At 38.3% G+C, this 20,615-nt stretch overlaps 1 protein-coding gene across 2 annotated transcripts; it reads right to left on the bottom strand.

The window, feature by feature from the left end:
• Positions 1-276: 276 nt before the first annotated feature.
• Positions 277-16,377, bottom strand: LOC107551094 (uncharacterized). Of its 2 annotated transcripts, none has more exons than XM_016232586.1 (8): positions 16,174-16,377; positions 15,449-15,635; positions 15,252-15,371; positions 14,332-14,564; positions 13,952-14,089; positions 13,034-13,227; positions 542-621; positions 277-471 (listed from the first exon to the last, which is right to left on the bottom strand). In XM_016232586.1, exons 2-8 carry the CDS (start codon positions 15,633-15,635, stop codon positions 368-370), a joined length of 1,056 nt encoding a protein of 351 aa, XP_016088072.1. In that variant the 5' UTR covers positions 16,174-16,377; the 3' UTR covers positions 277-367. The 2 variants fall into 2 exon arrangements, with proteins under 2 accessions (XP_016088072.1, XP_016088073.1); XM_016232587.1 differs by lacking the exon at positions 16,174-16,377 and adding an exon at positions 16,008-16,123.
• Positions 16,378-20,615: the final 4,238 nt, after the last annotated feature.

The following is a 20,615-nucleotide window of genomic DNA, read 5'->3' as shown; positions in this document are numbered from 1 at the left end:
TGTTATTATGGACTCGTATTTTAGCCAGAAGCAGCAGTTTGAAGTTAAAAATGTCTTGATGGATTTGTTTCTCACAAACACACATCTTTTGGCTTCACAAGATACTGATGGTCTGGAGTCGTGTGGATTATCATGATATATATTTATCAGCTGTTTGGACTCATCCATTCACTGCATAGTATCCATTGGTGAGCAAGTGATGTAATGCTACATTTTATCAAATCTAATGAAGAAACAAACTCATCTACATCTTGGATGGCCTGAGGGTGAGCACATTTTCATTTTTGGGTGAACTATTCTTTAAACACACACATATTATCATCATCAGCACAGCTGAACATGCCATTCAGTGAGTGAGTCACAACACTCAGTCATTCAGAAACGCACCTCCACAGTTGGTGTTGGTCAGGATTCCCCCCGTCACGTCATTATGAAAGCTGTAGGCCAGGTAGAAGAGACTGCTGAGAGCTCCTGAACACAAACACACAGTCAGAGGAGCATCATCAGTAGTTTTGTTTGTAATCGTCTGGGGTTTTCTAACCTTGTGTGTAGCAGGCGATTCCGAGAGACTCCACAGCGCTCTGATGAACCTTCAGACGCTCCACTGATGATCCTGGAATCCTGCAGAAGAGACACAAGCCATGGCGTTTCAGAGTCATTCATCAGATTGTTACTGCGGATTGAATCTCAGATTTCACATTTCACCTCAAATGTTTAGAGTAAAAAAACCAGTGAATCTTATTTTTAAGAGCATTTTTTGATCATTTTTCCATGATAATTTAACACATTTAACATGAAAATTCTCAATGCAATGTAATGCAAAAAAAATCTAATATTCATTTTTATAAATCTTTATTCCTTTGTGTTATGAGTATTAATTATATTGTTTTATATTATCTATGCCATGTATTTTATTCTGTTCAGCACTTTGATTAGCTTTGCTCTATTTATATGTGCTATATAAATAAATTTTACTTGCTAAATGTAATATAAAAAACATATTTTGGGCACTGTAAAGTACATTTGTAAAATTCACTGAATAGCTGCAGATCAAGAAAAAGGACATGTATTATAGTAATAAGAATTTATGGTTAAATGTGTTTAATTCAGTGTTATTTTAGTATTATGAAGGATCTAAGGATTCTTTAGCAACCTGTGTGTGTTTTGCTTCAAGACAGCATTTGTGTTGTGTTTTACTTTCTTTCTTTTATATTAATTTATTCTTCATTCATTAATTCACTTAATCATTTTATTATTCCATTTAATCATATAATCATTTAAGCAATTTATATACTCATTTCATTGATTCATGTATCGATTAGACATTTATATTATATTATGTTTTATATAATTTTTCCATTGTTGTTTAGTCTTATGATGTGTGGTTTCAAGGTATATTTGTCTTCATGAGTAAGAGATAAAATCCATTTCAAGGTTTTTAACATCATGGGACATTGTTGAGAAGCAGTCATTTTCCATTCCTATTGTTTGTGATATAATAACACTTGTTGGATTTATGCTGGTCAGACAGAGTCTGAGCATTGAAACATACTCAACTAAGATTATCCAATAAACTTTGCTCCCTTTTTTTAATCATCATCACTTTCTGCTCTTCTCTGGCTTTGCTCAGTCAACTTCTTGGCTGATAGAAGACTGTTAATACAGTTTTGGGTACCAGACAAGTCTTGCTCTTAACAGGTTTTTTGTATTAGACAACTTTGCTTACTAGTTGTTTGTTTACCAGTCAAAACAGAAATTTTCTTACAGGAACTGGCTGCATCTGATATTTCTGACGTGGGGGCATGACCTTGGTCTGTTCACCGCGGGACCCCCTCAAGCGTGGGGCCCGGTGCGACCGCACCAGTTGCAGCCCTGCATGTTAAAGTTTACAGGTCTTTAGTTCTCGTGGCCAGGTGCAGCTTAAACCATTTAGGCACTGTTATATTTTGGGAGTAGGTTTGCTGAAGCTTGATTTCCTGTATTGTCTTTAGATGTTTTGTTTAAGTAGTCACTTCTGAGGCTATGTGTACAGTCGACACCTTTAAGAGCTGCCCACTGAATGACTATAAAATACAATGTATGCCTCCCTTAGTCAGACTTTTGATGACTGCAGCGCCACAAAGCAAGTTCTAAATAAAGTGTCCTGCTGAAGATACCCAAGATTCTCCTGGTCTTCGCTTCTGAGTTACCAACAGTTTTGGTGTCGTGACCCAGAGCTTCTCGCCTCGTTCCAGACTGAATTTCAGATCCTTTTCTCAGCTCAACAATGATTTGGTGAGTTTTACTCTATCCAAAGGACCACTATACAGACCAGTAAATTTAGTTATCCTCTATGCTATTAGAGATGTGTTAACAAACAGCTACAGGGTTTGGTTAACAAACTAGTTATCCTCTGCTTTGCCAGGGAAGAAGGTTTATTCTGTTTAGTCAGAGAAGGGTAACAACTATTACAGTGTCTTAGCAAGTTGATTATCCTCTGTGTTGCGTTTACATTATGATGTGTATTAACTATAAGTTATCCTCTGCATTATTGGTGTATCCTCTGCTTTGCCAGTGAAGGTTAACAACCGTTTTTCTATGTTAACAAGTTTATCCTCTGCCTGCCAGAGAGGTGTTGGAAATGTCCTGTTGTATAAAGACATTACAAAATGTTGAGAAGGAATGCTAGGCTGATTCCAACAACTGAGAAAGGTGGACTAGCCACTCATTTATGGACAGGGAGTTCAAATCATTGTTAGGAAAGCACGTGGACTCAGCAGTGACTGAGTCAGTCAGATTGGATTTGACAAAGAAATTTGCTATTGATCCAGAAAAAGTATGGTCAAATAAAGAATGCAAAAAGGTACTTGGGGCATGTATCAGAAAGAAAAACATAAAAGGCATTATCTGCTGCCACAGAGAATTTACTTTATCCTTAGCACAAGAACAAACTCAGTGTATTGCTAAATTAAAAGAACACAACAAACAACTACAAACTAGAGTGTCTTGTCTCACTAAAAAGGTGGGCCATAACAAGGCCTCAACTAAAAGTGACTCAAAAGACCAACAGTCAGATGAAAGCTATCCTGATTTATACTCTTTTTGTAGACTAGAGGACAATCGCTATACTGGATTGATGGATAAAAATGTAAATGCAGTTGAAGTGTGTGGAACAAGACAAAAAGCTCAGAGTAGGGCAGAAGGGGTTGACACTGTTCAATCTGCAACCCCCATACTAAAGTTATAGTGCCTTGCGAAAGTATTCATACCCCTTCATTTTTTCACATTTTGTTATGTTGTTGCCTTATGATAAAATGCTTTAAATTACCCTTTTCCACATCAATCTACACTCCACACACCATAATGACAAAGAAAATATTTTTTAACATATTTGCAAATTTGTTAAAAATAAAAATAAACTTAAATTATTCCATTGCATAAGTATTCATCTGGGACAGTTGAAATTTAGCTCAGGAGCATTCATATTGCTTGTAGATGTTACTACACTTCGAGTGAAGTTAACCTGTGGCAATTTCAGTTGAATGAATATGATTCGAAAAGGCACACACCTCTCAATAAAGGTCTAACAGCTGAAAATGCATATCAGAGCAAAAACCAAGCCCTGAGGTCAAAAGAACTGCCTGTAGGGCTCAAAAACAGGATTGCATCAAGCCACACATCTAGGGAAATTCTGCTGCACTGAAGGTTCGTAGAAGCATGTAGTCTCCATTGCTCTTAGTGGAAGAAGTTTGAAACAACAAGGACTCTTCCTAGAGCTGGCCTCCTGGCCAAACTGAGCAACTGATGGAGAAGGGCTTTGGTTAGACTGGTGACCAAGAAGCTGATGGCCACTCTAGTTGAGCTCCATGATCATATGTGGAGACAGGAGAAACCTACAGAAGCACAAACATCACTGCAACACTCCACCGATCTGGTCTTTATGGCAGTGTGGCCAAACGCAATCCTCTCCTCAGTGAAGACACATGAAAACACACTTGGAATTTGCAAAAAAGCACCTAAAGAACCCTCAGATTGTGAGAAACAAGATTCTCTGGTCTGATGAACCGCAATTCCAAACATCATGTTTGAAGGAAACCAGCTCTGCTCATCACATGCAGAGTTGCATCCCAACAGTAAAGTGTGGTGGTAGCAGCCTTATGCTGTGGGGCTGTTTGTTTTTCAGCAGCAGGGACTGAGGGACTCATCAGAGTAGAAGAAAAGCTCAGTGCACCAAAATATTGAGATGGCCTTAATGAAAACCCAGTCCAGAGCATTCAGAACCTCAGACTGGGCAGAAGGTTCACCTTTCAACAGGACAATGACCCTAAGCACACAGCAAGAGTGGCTTATAGACAACTCTGTGAATGTCCTTGAGTCGCCCAGCTTGGGCTTGAACCCAATCAAACATTTTTGGAGAAACCTGAAAATGGGCATCTGTCCCCATCCTACCTAACAGAGCTTAAGAGGTGAAAAGGTGAGGACAAGAATGGCAGATAATTGCCAAATGCTGATGAGCAAAGCTTGTTGCATCATACCCAAAAAGACTTGAGGCTGTAAAGGCCCTGATATACTTCAAGCGAAATCAAACAATGAACTGATGTGACGTCATTTTGAACAAAAAACATTTTGGGAGTTCGAAATGGCTTGCCAAAGCAAACTTTACGGAAAAGTTTGTTCCGGCTGAAAAACACCTTCGTACTATCATTGGTCCGTAACGATAACATCATAGGAGGTGTGTGCTGAGGCTCCGCCTTCTTTCATGCGGAACTCTTCTCTGGGTTCATTTCATCTGTCGAATCCCTGGAGGTGAGATGTCCGCGTGGAGAGCCACTTTATAGTAGCAAATTAAGATTTGCTTTTAAGTTCAGTTTTTTTTAATTAAGTTAAGTTTTGTCAAGTTTAATACTGCTGCTTGCTTTTAAGCAATATATTGAATAAAGTGCCATGTAAATACACGTGACGTGACTACACGGGAGTGCTAATTTGCAGAGCTCGTGCAAGCATAACATTTTGCTATGAACAGATGCTTTTTATAAAAAATGCTTGCTGTCCTCTCCATTTTTTGTTTTGTTAATTTTGTTACTGAGAGGAAAGCTGGCAGCACATATTTACATATTCTTTTAATCATCGCTTTCATCAGAGTGGGTGGCGTCGGGATGTTCGATAACAGTATACTGCTGCTCACGTATTTCAAACTTCGTTTTACCCCTAAACGAAGAACGAAAAAGAACTTCGTTTTAAGTATATTGGGGCCTTAAAGGTGCTTCAACTAAGTACTGAGTTAATGGTATGAATACTTATGCAATGTACTTATTTCAGTTTTTTTATTTTTAATAAATTTATGAAGTTTTGACAATTCTGTTTTTCCTTAGTCATTATGGTGTGTGGTGTGTAGATTGATGTGGAATTTTTTTTTTTTTTTTAAGTACTTTAACAGAAGGCAGCCACATAACAAAACAGTGAAAAAAATTAAGGGGTATGAATAATTTCGCAAGGCACTGTACAAGCAGTCAATACAGCTCTAGGCCATAGAATGACTTGCTTTCACGTTTATGTTCCTGTTTTTCCTTATTTGGTCATGTTCCTGTGTTCCCTGATTAGTTGCCATAGTTATCATTATTGTCTCATTTGTGTCATGTGTGTTTATCCATTAGTCTTGTCTGTGTTTCCTATTTAAGCCTGTCCCTGAGTTTCTTTCACTGTTTAGTCACTGTTGTATTTTGGCTTAGTTCCATGTCTTTGCTCCTGCGTTCCTTTCTGTTCCTGTGCCCAGAGAAGCCGTGACACTTGCTGAGAGTTTGCCATCAGTCATTGGAAATTTTTCTCAGTTCAGGAGAGACTTGCATCTTGCGGCTCTATAATATGTCCCTAGCTGAAGTCACCCAGCTAATGTCACAGATCTTGACAGAATCAGAATTCAATGATTTTGAAAGTGCTATAAATAATTCTGAGTTTCAACATGCCAGCAAAGATGAATTGAGAGAGGGAGTTCTGAGAGTGTTGAAAGAACATTGTTGGACCAAAATGGACTGGTCAAAGATCACTTGTTGTGTACAGAAAAGATGAAACTGTCAGTGAGTACACTGAAAGGTTTTGTCAGTCAGCTGAAGGTATCAGAAGATAACGGACCACTGGTTCATGTGTGGTTTGATGGGCTTTCATCAGATTAAACATTTCATCCTTCATAAACCCTACATGGTCTAATGAAACTTTACAAAATAACTTGGGCAAACTGGCTACTTGGGAGAGAGACTCTGTTGTCAAGGCAAATGTTAACATTGCAGCAGTATCCTTTAAGTTAAACACAAAGAACCGAAAACGTAAATGTCCTACGAAGGGCAATTGTCATTACTGTGGTAAACCTGGACATTGGATGTAAGAATGTAGGAAAAACAAAAGCAACGTAAGAGAAATTAATAATGTAACTCATCTCCTACTCAGTCTGCTTGCAACTCTGAAGTTGAAGAAAGGAAGTTGACTATCACTTCCTTCCATTGGGGACACTGGTTAAGTACATTCACAGCCATAAATGTTATACTACAGACTATTCCATTCAGTCACCCATCCTCTGTTATGATGTCTACTAGGACTGATGTTTCATTGGAGGATAGAAATGTCACGATTGCATTATTTTAAGATTTTTGGGAAATATATGTATTTTGGTTCTGCATAAGGAACTCATTTCTCACACTATACAGTGTGCACAATACCTACAGGGACAGACTAGGACACATAGACCAGTGAGGAGCCCAGGGTAGAACCAAAGTTCAACAGGCCTCAGGGGCCAACCATGTGGTGAAGACTTCCTCATAGGTTGTCCCCTATCAGTAGTTATAGCCCCACCTCACTGGTAAATAGGTGTCAGATCATTTAAGACTAGGTTCAGAAAAACACTGTTCAATCACCAGAAGTTTAATGTAATAAGTAAAACCACTATATGATCAACAGAAGTCTAAAAAAATGAAGCGTATGTATGAATGCTACTGGTCTGCTGTTTCTTTGTTTTCTTGTGTTGCAGGAATATGCCTATGCTACAACATCTACATAAGCAGTACCCTGGTGTAGAGCGTCACATTAGAAATTAATGAAAGAGCTTCATGAGAACAGAAGTCATCGGAATGAAACAGCACTAGAAATGGACTCCAAAGGAAACAGACTACACCAAAGACTTCATGACTGTTCAGGCTTCAAGGGACTTTAGTACTCTTAGGCTATATGATTTTTTGTGTAATCATGTAGTTTATAAAACAAGTTACCACCCTTGTTGTTTATGTGTTGTTATAGTTTTGAAAAAAATATTACACCTATGTAAATCTCATCTCTTGATGCTAACAGTGCTACTGATACTTTCTGCTCCACTCTTACATCTTGTTTAGACACTGTCTGCCCCTTGTCTTCCAGGCCAGGCTGTACCACCCCTTCTGCCCCTTGGCTGTCTGATGTTCTCCGCAAGCATTGTTCTAAGCTCAGGGCTGCTGAAAGGGTGTGGCGCAAATCAAAAAATAATACTGACCTCAATGTGTATTAGTCACTCCTCTCTTCCTTCTCTGCTAATGTCTCCACTGCTAAAAGGACATATTATCATAACTAAATTAACAATTCATCTAACTCTCACATGCTCTTTAAAACATTTTCCTCCCTCCTTTGTCCTCCTCCTCCTCCCCCTCTTTCATCAACTCTAACAGCTGACGACTTTGCCACGTTCTTTATTAATAAAATTAAAACCATCAGTGCACAATTTTCCACACCACAATCTGTCAAGCACATCTTACCAGCAAACATACACTCGTTCACATCCTTCTCTTCACTCCCTGAGGCAGAAGTCTCTAAACTCATCCTTTCTAATCATCCTACTACTTGTCCGCTTGATCCTATTCCACCTCATCTCCTTCAAGCCATTTCTCCTGCAGTTGTACCTGCACTCACTCACGTCATTAACACATCCCTTCACACTGATGTTTTCCCCTCAGCATTTAGACAGGCTCGTATAACCCCACTACTTTAAAAAAAACCACCCTTAACCCATCTCTTTTAGAGAACTACAGACCGGTTTCCCTTCTTCCTTTCATTGCAAAAACACTTGAATCTGGCTTCAGAAGTGGACATTCAACCGAGACTGCCTTGCTCTCAGTTGTTGAAGCCCTAAGACTGGCAAGAGCGGATTCCAAATCTTCAATACTTATCTTGCTGGATCTGTCCGCTACTTTTGACACAGTTAACCACCAGTTCCTCCTGTCAACCTTATTGGCAAAGGTCATCTCAGGAACCACACTTCTGTGGTTTGAGTCTTATCTCTCAGATAGGTCCTTCAAGATATCTTGGAGAGGTGAGGTGTCCAAGTCACAACATCTAACTACTGGGGTGCCTCAGGGCTCAGTTTTTGGACCACTTCTCTTCTCTGTCTACATGGCATCACTAGGTTCTGTCATTCAGAAACATGGCTTTTCATATCACTGCTATGCTGATGAGACTCGACTCTACCTCTCATTCCATCCTGATGATCCGACAATAGCTGCTCGCATCTCAGCTTGTCTAACAGACATTTCTTGCTGGATGATGGACCAACACCTTCAACTTAACCTTGCCAAGATAGAACTGCTTGTGGTTCCATCAAACCCATCGTTTCATCACAATTTCACCATCCAGTTAGCCACATCAACCATAACTCCTTCAAAAACAGCCAGAAACCTTGGAGTTATGATTGATGATCAGCTGACTTTCTCAGACCACATTGCTAAAATGGCCCTGTCCTGCAGATTTGCTGTATTCAACATCAAGAAGATCAGGCCCTTTCTTTCGGAACATGCTTCACAACTCCTTGTTCAAGCTCTTGTTCTGTCCAGGCTGGACTATTGCAATGCTCTCTTGGCAGGTCTTCCAGCCAGTTCTATCAAACCTTTACAATTAATCCAAAACGCGGCAGCAAGATTAATTTCTAACGAGCCGAAAAGAATGCACATCACACCTCTGTTTATGAATTTGCACTGGCTACCAATAGCTGCTTGCATAAAATTCAAGGCATTAAAGGGGTCCTATTATGCTTTTTCACTTTTTAAATTTGTGTATGTTTGGGCATTAAAAATATCTAGAAAGTTACAAATCTCAAAGTCCACTCCAAAGGGAGATATTTCGTTTTTTTAAAAATCTATTTTCAAGAACTACAACGAACGGCTCGTTTGGACTACAGCGTTTGTTTTCTGGGCTTTGTGATATCACAAAGCGGCTCATTAGAATTTCATTACAAATAATTCCCGCCTACAGAAATTTGAATGGGTGGGGGGTGGGGAGGGGCGAGGTTGTGGTTAGAACGCTTGGTTGAGTGAGTGCATCAGACAAGATGACGAAGAAGAAGAAGAGCTGCTGCAGAGTTAGTGCGTCAGAGAAAACCAAGAAGAGCTGCTGTGCTGTAGCGTCAAATTTTTGGCATGTCTAGAACAGCGGTTCTCAATTCCAGTCCTTGCGTACCCCCGCTCTGCACATTTTGTATGTTTCTCTTATTGCTTCATATGTTTGTTATATTTGACTGTAAGTGCCCTGCGAAGTGGACATTACCGGATATTCCTTAATGATTCCAGTTTGAAGGGAGCATATATGTTCCATACAAAGGGCATTTAAGTGTGCGAGACGTGAATTTAAGTTGTATTTATTTACAGAGGTATATTATGTCCCACTTCATGCTTCTCTAGTAAGTTTCGTTTGTGTGTGAAGACACTGCACACAGCGGCGCAGCGCAAATCTGTAAATTAATATTCCGAAGTGAAGTAAACTTCAACGGATTTCCCCTGCTCAGGGAGTAGGGAGCAATGGACACTGTGTAGGGACCATGCCAATCGGAACACCGTTCATGCACGGAGCTCACTTCTAACGAGATGATCTGAATCAGGTGTGTTAACAAAGAGAGACGTGCAAAACATGTAGAGCGGGGGTACGCGAGGACTGGAATTGACAATCGCTGGTCTAGAACAATTCTTACAAATATAACACGACGTAGCTGGGCGTCACGGACAGACGCCGAACAGTGTGCGACTGCCTGAAACGCTGTTTTTTTCACCTCCGTGCCCAAACGTCTTTGTTTGGGCTTCCGAAAGTGGATGATGATAGGAAACAGTGGTTGCAATTTACCTTTTAACTGTGTTTCTGAGCATTATAACCCCAATTTGCTATTGTGTGCTGCGCATTTTACTGAGGACAGCTTCCACAACACGAGTGCTATTATTATCGGTAATGAATCGCCTGTGATTTTGAACGTGATTTTGAGTAGCTTGTCAGTGAACTACGGCTCTGTGTAGTAAATGCGATCCATCTGAAAGCACGTGCTGGAGATTTACTACTAATCACAGGACGAGATGCGCATGAAAATCGCATTTGATTTTTTGCATTCTGCCAGTGAATGTAACTTTATTGTGCCATCTCAAAGAGGCACAAAATCACTTTCACGGACGTTTAAATTAAATGTTCCCTCCTGGTGGAATGACCTGCCCAACTCAGTCCGAGCTGCTGAGTCCTTAGCCATCTTCAAGAATCGGCTAAAAACACATCTCTTCCATCTTTATTTGACCCTCTAACTCTAGCACTCTCTATTCTAATTATATTCTTTATAAAAAAAACTTACCCCTTTTAGACTTGCACTCTATTTATTTACTAACTGCTTGTTTTCTTAAAAAAAAACTAACACCTGCTTCTTTTATCTTTTTGCATTCTTTCAATTTGTTTTCGTTTTATTTATTATACAAATAACAAAAGCAAAAAAGGCCCCTAACACTAGCTTGCTCTAATCTTTTTCTATATCGGTTTTCTTTTTATTATATGATTTAAAAAAAAAAAACTTGCTACGTGTACTGCATTAAGCTAACTGAGACTTGTTATAGCACTTGCATATCATTGCTCTTTTGTTGATTTTGATTGCTTCCATTGTCCTCATTTGTAAGTCGCTTTGGATAAAAGCATCTGCTAAATGTCTAAATGTAAATGTAAATCTAGGACACGGCACTGAAGTTATATGTGCCTGTAACTATTTCAAGTTACATGAATGGAAGATGGGGCTTATCTTAACAAACATAGGCTATAGAATGGACTTATGGAGGTTTAAATTTGAAAAACTAAGGTGATCTACATTGTATTGGACATTCAAGGTGAACATGATGGCATCTGTTTACTGATTAAATTCAATATTAAGTTTCCTGTGAGGGGGTTCTGCAAGTCTTTGATCTTCATACTGAGAGTTAACTACATGTGAACGTTTACACATCTTTAGTTCTCGTGGCCAGGTGCAGCTTAAACTATTTATGGTGCTTTTCCACTGCATGGTACGGCACGGTAAGGCTCGGTACGGTTCACTTTTTGGGGGTTTTCCACTGGGTACAGTACTTGGTACTTTTTTTAGTACCACCTCGGTTGAGGTTCCAAGTGAACCGTACCGTTACCAAAACGTGACGTGTAAACTCTGCTGATCACGGATTGGCCGGAGAGAATCGTCACTACCTGCGTCACTGAACTTGCGACACAAACACAAAAGAACCGCTAGATTTAAATCAGCACAGCCAGCGAAGGATTGAACGCAACTGTTTTGAACGAGCGCACCTTTTTTTAACAACCAAAAAGTTTTGTTGTCTGTTGTGGAAGAACAGACGTTCCTCTCGTTGATAGCAGAGCTTGATAGGGCAACGCGGAACTAAAACGTTTTTTTAGGAGTCGTGGTAGTAGAGGCGGCGCAAATATAACGACATGTGAATAATCCCGCCCACTCTAAAGCGGTACTGAACTGCAGTGGAAACGCAAACTGTGCCGAGCCGAACCGTGCCATGCCGAGCCACGCAGTGGAAAAGTGCCATTAGGTACTGTTATCTTTGGGGAGTAGGTTTGGTGAAGCTCACAGTCGGGGGTTGATTTCCTGTATTGTCTTTAGATGTTTTGTTTAAGAAGTCACTTCTGAGGCTAGGTGTTAGATCAACACCTTTAAGGGCTGCCCACTGAATGCCTATAAAATACAATGTATGCCTGCCTTAGTCAGACTTTTGATGACTGCAGCGCCACAAAGCAAGTTCTCAATAAAGTGCCCAGCTGAAGATACCCAAGATTCTCCTGGTCTTCGCTTCTGAGATTCCAACAATAGTTTTAGTTAACAATAACAACAATGGTTTAAAGGTGCAATAGGTGATTGTCTTCAGAAACATTTTTTGTTATGCTGGTTGAAAGTCTCTTCACATCCCGATAGCAATCATTAAGTTAAGTGGTCTAAATGTATTTATCTATATTTATATATTCTGTGAAAGGTGTAGGACCAAGAAATGTTCGTCAAATCAAAACGCTCGGTCCGAGCGTTTAAATTGGCTTTCCTACCTGTCTGTCAACGTATGTATTAGCATACAGTACCTCTGTGTACCTGGTTCGCGCAGACAGGATACGTCATCAGCGCATTCACACACGCTGTGCAGACAGAGCGAGAATGGCAGACAAACATCAACAACCCGATCTTCCTTCCTGGTATTGTAATACTTTTAAAGTTTTCTCACCGTGAATGACACATGATGTAGCCCAGCGGTTCCCATTCCAGTCTTCGCGCCTCCCCTGCTCTGTATATTTTGCATGTCTCGCTTAGTTAACACACCCGATTCAGATAACCAGCTCAATTGGAAGTGAGCTACGTGCATGAACTGTGTTCCGATCGATATGATCCCTACACAGTGTTCATTGATCCCTCCTCCCTGAGCAGGGAAATCCGTTGAAGTTTACTTCACTTCGGAACATGGGCTGGAATTGGGAACCGCTGATGTAGCCTATTGTAGTAACGTTGTCTCTGGTATTCTGGTGAGCGTTTATGCGTTCAGGGGGTGTGGCTTTGGACGGCGATTGCAGGGAGGGTGGGACGTTCATTTCAGTGCTATCAGGCTAAAGTTAGCATTTTCCAAGATCTCCTACTGCACCTTTAATTGTCATGAGAATATCACAATTCATAATGTCTTAATGGTCCTAAAATGGTCCTAAAGTTTTCTGTTTTTAATAAATAGGTTCTTGTTCTTTCTAATGTTTTTGTGGTGTAATATGAGTTGCTGACCTCTCTGCGCACTGTATAAAGTGTTGACACACGTCCCAGGCGTCCAGCACGGGTGATTTGAGCGCCGTCTCCGCCTGTCGTTTCAGACATGCTCCGTTCAGTGTGGCGTGAAGCGCTCGCATGTACAGAGACACCAGCGGCTCCAGCGCTGGATGAGGATGAGTGAGCTTCACAAAATCCACCGCTGCAGAAACCTGGACACATTCACACCACCAGAACAATATTTACAATTCTCAGTTAATACATGTTTAACCCTCTGGTACTGTGGGCGTGACGGTCAAAAATGACTGATATTTTTTTATTTCAATGAAATGAATGTAATATATTTTAGTTTGAAAATGTTTTAATTTAATATTTTGTATTTTTAGGGGATATTATGGTAGTGAATTATATTTACGCAGTAGTTACAATTTATTATTTGTTAACCACTTTTTGAACATAGAAGACACTTGCTGATTATTGCTGAAGTGAAAAAAGTAAAAATAATAATAAAACGTTTAAGTTTATTGTTATGAAAAATGCACAAAAATACTGTTTTCAAATTTTATATGAAATATATTTTCCAAAACATGTTTTACTCTAAAACTGTGAGAAAATAAATTTGAACAAGTTGTATTCCAAATCTGAGGTTGATATCTAAAAAAAAAGAGCTTTCAGGAGGTTTTGTTTTTTAAAATTTCAGGAGGTTTTTAAAATTTGCTTCCCATTTGTTCCAATGTGGTCATTGTGTGACTATTTTATTCAGGACCACTTAACCTTTTCTAATCATACGAATAAAAATACAAAAAATACAAAAAATGTTTTAAAAAAATAAAAAAATCCAAAATGTTAAATTTTTCAGCTAAAAAGTGTTAATTTATGAACATCATGCAGTAGCTGGATGAGACTCGGATGAGATGTTGGTGTCATGTGACTCACTGCTTCCTCCTCATTGGCTGTGGCAGACAGCAGGACAAAGGGAATGGCCATGGGAAGACATCCTATAGCATTTAGCTGACTGTCAGCACGGGATGTGCTCAACATGCATTTGGAGCGCTGCTCTGCAAACTCCAGAACCTGAAAGCAAGACAGGATCATCAGGAATGAACTGAACTGAATCAACAATGATTTCAAATGAATAATGACTGTTTACTACTGTCTTTAGAGCTGAATTCTGTTTAGATCATCGAATTTCTGTTTTCTCATTTATCACCGTGAAGCTGTTTAGAAACAATCTGTATTGTATAAAGTGCTATAGAAATAAAAGTGACTTGACTTGACTGACAGTGAACCGATGGTCTGACTTAAGATGCATTTACCTCTCTAGAGGACGTAGGTCTGAGTTCCTGCCAGTCAGAGAAGAAGCTTCTATGGAAGGACTCGGCGTACGTGTCGTTGTGTGAGCCGGGACGTGTCATGAACTCAGTGTAATCCGACAGTACGGCGGCTCGTGCTTCAGGATCAGCCATACTAACGAAAGCACCGGTGGACAGAATGCGCGCAACTCTCAGAGCACAGAGAGTGTTCAGCGTGTTTCCACCCGCGTGAAGACCTGCGGGAGTCAGAGATTCAGAACTACAGTTACACAGTAAATCACACATTTCACACGCTTCACATAACAGCAGGTTTCAGGTCACACATACACTCATACATTTTAGTCTGTCATCATTCCACTTTCAACTGCATTATAGTAACTGTAATTTTGTTATGTGCTTTTGTCATTTTTATTAGCTTTAATTTAAAATATCTGATTAGTTTTAATTAAATGTTATGCATTTAAGTTATAGTAATATTGTTACGTGCTTTTATCATTTGTATTAGTTTTTTAAAAATAATTTCTATTTAGTTTTAATTACATTTTATGTTAGTTTTAGTTTAGCAATTTTGTTATGTGCTTTTGTCATGTTTTTTTTTAATATTTCTATTTAGTTTTAATTCATTTTATTTCAATTTTATTAACTTTAGTAATTCAACTTAAAGTTATTGATTTCAGTTAGTTGCCAAGGCAGCATTTCTAATAACTCTATCTGACATGCATGCAGTAAATGACACATTTCACAGACAGAAATAAAGCCGTATAATCAGTTGCTGAAGATCTAGTTACTGCATGACTCAAACTAAACATGTGTTTCTCTCCTGTGATTTTCAGCAGCTCTTGCTTTAGTTCTGTGTTGATTATCAGTAGACGGATTGGCCAGGTGATCAGGTATAAGGTCACTCATACGTGTTTGTCTGTTACCCTGATGGTAGTGCACTGATCCACGTGGATCCGTCCAGAACTTCAGCTTATCATGCAGAATCACGTTCCCCACGACATGAGCTGCGGTTCCGGTTGATCCGGCTCTGCGTCCACTGCCAGCTACACAATAATCACACACAGCATGATTACATGCAAGCATCAGTAAAGCAGTACCAGCAGTATTTCAGCTGTACGACCTGTGCTGGACAGGCTTAGGATGCTGGATGGGTGTCTGCCCCGCGGCGCATTGAATCCAGTGATCCAGCCAATGAAGTCCCTCCTGATGTCTTGGGTGTTGTAGTACCAGTGGACGGGCATCGACATGGCATCCGCTGCACACATTCCCCACAGCGCTTCAGAGACGGCCCGCCTGACCTCAGTCATCTGCAGTGGACACAAATAAACACACACATATACCACAGTAAACATGACATGTTCTGAGATCATCAGATGATACTTGTGTCAGCTCCAAAACCTACATAATCAATGGATAATACACACTGCTCTGTTGTCAATGTATCTGAAAGTTTTCAATAAAATACTGCAATAAATATAATTTATAAATAAAAGGCATTTTGAAACTAACATATAAATATGGCATATTGTGATGAAATAATATATAAATAAAATATATAACAATATATAAATAACATATTGTAAAAAATAATTGCATACTGTGATAAAAATTATAAATAAAGTGAAATACATAAAACAATATATAAATGATACATATTGAGATATATAAATAATACTTACATATATTGTGGGTCGGGCCCTGACTAAAACCAACTAGTAGAGTATGTTGACGTAAACTTTGTGTACCATTGCAGATTTAAAGCATTGAACTAACTTATGAATCATCTATCTGTACAGAAACACACACTAAACATGATGAATATGAATGAATGGATGTTGTTCTTACTGTAAATAATGAGATCCGCTGCAATGAACGAACAAACCCAGTCTTTATTGTGCAACTGTGAATAATTACATCAGCGCACAATCATTGTTACAAAACCTCACCGGAAGTACATGATACATAACATGCAAAACTACGTCACGTGATGCCACATGAATGTGCGCTTCATGCATGTTAACACAAAATCGGCATCTGTTTACTGTGTTAATGTAGTAAAATAAACTAGTAGCTACTTTCAAATGTGATGTGACACACAGACATACACAAACGAACACCGAATCACTGATGGATGGATGGAGAATTAATTTAACACGCTATATTTATACACAAACCACACATTATCAGCAATTTAGTTTGATTAAACGATGGCGTACTTAGTACGACTGTGTCGAAAACAGTAATGGAAAGACCACAGATGCGATAAGCGTGAGAATATCGATGATCGATTGGTTTCGACTTTAACTGGAACCAAAACATAAAACCATATTCATTTTGCCGAATTTGTTTGTTCGGACAGTGTGTTCTGATTCAACAACAAAAGACTCACTAAGACTCACTTTGGGTCATCATTTAAACAAAAGACCGCGATAATACGTTTAGTTAAGTATTTTCGGCTAGGTTGCAAAGTTTGCATAAAATGCTGTGTTGTGTATGGTTCTCTGTAATAACCTTGGAGTGATTCATAGACGCTTCAGTTTGACTGAATTGGTTTTAAAGAACAATTCACTCGATTCCGACACATGTGGATGATTCTTTAGTAAAGTTCCTCCCTGGATGCTCCCTATTTCAGACATCAATACAGAATTACTAAAAGAGAAAAGAGAATACCAAGATAATCAAAGTTTTGCTAAATATGGCCAAATATATTTGTCTTCATTATATTACGGATATCTTAAAATATATACAGATGGGTCAAAAAACCAAAATGGTCATTGTGGCATAGGAATTTATATTCCAGAATTTAACAAAAAAAATTGGGTTATAGATTAAATAACCATCTTTCTGTTTTTACAGTTGAGATGTCTGGGATAATTACAGCCTTAAGATTGATAGAAGAAAATAAACCAATTAAATCAGTGTACAGACTCAATGGCAGCCTTACAAAGTTTAGAAAGTAGTATTTCAGTTAGAGAAGATTCAATCATTGAAACTAGACATATACTATTAAATATTAGAAATCTAGGAATAGAAATTCAGTTTTGTTGGGTTCCAGCAAATTTTTACAGTTGAGATGTCTGGGATAATTACAGCCTTAAGATTGATAGAAGAAAATAAACCAATTAAATCAGTGTACAGACTCAATGGCAGCCTTACAAAGTTTAGAAAGTAGTATTTCAGTTAGAGAAGATTCAATCATTGAAACTAGACATATACTATTAAATATTAGAAATCTAGGAATAGAAATTCAGTTTTGTTGGGTTCCAGCAAAATTAGAAATCTAGGAATAGAAATTCAGTTTTGTTGGGTTCCAGCACATATTGGCATCAAAGGTAATGAAAAAGCCGATAAGATAGCAAAAGAAGCATTGGAAAAAGAGCAAGTAGAAATTAATATTTCAAAAGATTGATAGAAGAAAATAAACCAATTAAATCAGTGTACAGACTCAATGGCAGCCTTACAAAGTTTAGAAAGTAGTATTTCAGTTAGAGAAGATTCAATCATTGAAACTAGACATATACTATTAAATATTAGAAATCTAGGAATAGAAATTCAGTTTTGTTGGGTTGCAGCATATATTGGTATCAAAGGTAATGAAAAAGCTGATGGAGCATTGGAAAAAGAGCAAGTAGAAATTAATATTTCAATGGGAAAAGGAGAGATTAAAGCCAAGATTAAATATGAAATAATGCAGATATGGCAAAAAGAATGTGAGTCTGAGTCGAAAGCTAAACATTATCATATAAACCAAGCAAAAGTAGGAGGAAAAAGGATAAATATGGCAAACAGGCGAGAAGTAGTAGTATAATCAAGGCTGAGATTAGGCCATACTGGATTGATTGATACCTTGCAGATAATAGGGAAGAGTAATGGATTATGTACAAGATGTCAAAACAAAGATGTAGAACATGTCTTGTTTAGATGTAATAAAAACCATGAGTACAGGCAGAAATGGCAGGAAATGGAAGAAGAAAATAAAATTGAAGATATTCTTAGAGAACAAGGGATGGAAAGAAATCGATTCAAAGCTTTGTTTATATTTCTTGAAATACTAAATGAATAAGAAGAATTTAGAAACGAAAAGGTAACCAATTGTTTTGGTTGTTATTTTTTCTGTTAGTGTGTGGTGTAAAAAAAAAATTTTTTTTCCTTAAGTAATGTATCTGCCAAGTCCCTCTACACACTCCTGTACAGTAGGTGGCGATATGCAATAACTATCAAGAAATTACCAAGGAAAAGAAGATTCTTTAGTAATGTCGCCTTCTTTCACTCACTTTCATGAAGGCGCTTTTTTTTTTTGTATTTCAGTGTTGTTTATTATCTTCGGCACATAATTTCATTTCTAATCAGCCTCTGTGAGTAAAATAGTTGTTTACATTGATGCTGGTTTTTCGTATTGTTGTTTAATGTTCATTTAGTGACTGCTATTGAACGTTCAGTGTTTGTGTGTTGATCTGCTACTCATATGAGCACATCTGAGGATCTGATCGACATGGAGTGTGAAACCGGAAAGATGTTGATAGTTGATCAGTTCCATATCTGATGAATGCTGGCTGATCAGATGTGGATCAGTGATCAGTCTCATATCTGATGATTGTTTAGATGTTGATTAGTATGTCATAGGCCTATATCTGATGATTGATCAGAAGATGATTGTGTGTTTCTGAGCAAGTGAGGAGCTTCTGGTAGGAAGTGGATGTTGATGGAGTGTTTGATGATCAAAAGTACAAACACACACACAAATACTGACACAACATTGTTATTGACAGAGGTACGAACACACACACTCAAATACAGACATAACACTGCTACTGACAGATGTACACGGAATTACAGACATACACTGCCACTGACAGAGGTACAAACACACACACACAAATACGGTGATAAACACATACAGAAATACACACATAGTGATAAACTCACATGCAGATCTCATGGAGCATGACTCGTGTCTTTCCGTTCATCTCATGTACTTCAAGCTGATCATGTGATGGTCTGATATGCTGGTGTTTCAGAGTACGTTCAGGCCATGAATATCATTCTAGAGTCTGAACTCACTGTCCTCAGGAATGAAGCCATTCAGGAGGTGCTGACTGATGAAGGTTTGTGCTGATCAGTACTCCTGCTGATATTTCATCATATGTGATTGTGTGTCACTGCTGTGTTTTAGATATACTTACAGTGACCATATCAGAGTCTCAGTGTTCTCCTGAGAGCTTGAGGAATGGTGCGGAGACAGAGGACCTTCTGTGGAAGGATGGCTCACGGTCTGTCAGTGTTATCATTATTAGAGTTACCATCAGGCACTTTACACACACACTGTAGGGTACTGGATTGTGTCCCATTACTTTATTTATTTATTTATTTATTTTAGGAATAAAGGCTCAAATCATGTCTATACTTACTCACCTGCCTTAAGATGGTGGTTTTGAGGTCCTGATCTTCTCAACTGCATCCAGCAATTAAAATCATACTATGTCAAAATATGAACTATATATTTGCCAAAAACATGTATCACCGTGTCTCACACTCATCTACCACATAATTTCCTCCAACTGAGAAATGTAAGATTGTATAAATGTGTAACATGCAGGAAGTGACCTCGTTTGAACCCTTCCTGCAGCATGGTGGAGTAAATAACCTTTTATCAAGAATTAACAGATTGTAGTGTTGAACATGTTAGAGCTCAAACATTTAACCCCTTTTACCAAAGAGATTGTAGGAAAATGATCAAACAAATATGTTTCTTTGATATATGACACAGGTCCTCATTTATAAAGAAATGTGAACATATGACAATTTCAATTCCTATGAACGATTTATAAAACACATTATTTATTTAAAAATTTTGTAAATTATGGTCGTAACGTTATACATTTAAGCAGTGTTACAATAGTAGCTATTGTTTTTTTAATATATTTGTATATATATACAGTGGGTACAGAAAGTATTCAGACCCCCTTAAATTTTTCACTCTTTGTTATATTGCAGCCATTTGCTAAAATAATTTAAGTTAATTTTTTTTCCTCATTAATGTACACACAGCACACCATATTGACAGAAAAACACAGAATTGTTGACATTTTTGCAGATTTATTAAAAAAGAAAAACTGAAATATCACATGGTCCTAAGTATTCAGACCCTTTGCTCAGTATTTAGTAGAAGCACCCTTTTGATCTAATACAGCCATGAGTCTTTTTGGGAAAGATGCAACAAGTTTTTCACACCTGGATTTGGGGATCCTCTGCCATCCCTCCTTGCAGATCCTCTCCAGTTCTGTCAG

This window comes from Sinocyclocheilus grahami, unplaced genomic scaffold (genome assembly GCF_001515645.1).
Source record: "Sinocyclocheilus grahami isolate Dianchi unplaced genomic scaffold, SAMN03320097.WGS_v1.1 scaffold414.1, whole genome shotgun sequence".
Lineage (NCBI taxonomy): Eukaryota > Metazoa > Chordata > Actinopteri > Cypriniformes > Cyprinidae > Sinocyclocheilus > Sinocyclocheilus grahami.
Note: the sequence above shows the minus strand (reverse complement) of the source record. Positions and strands in the feature narration are given on the sequence as shown.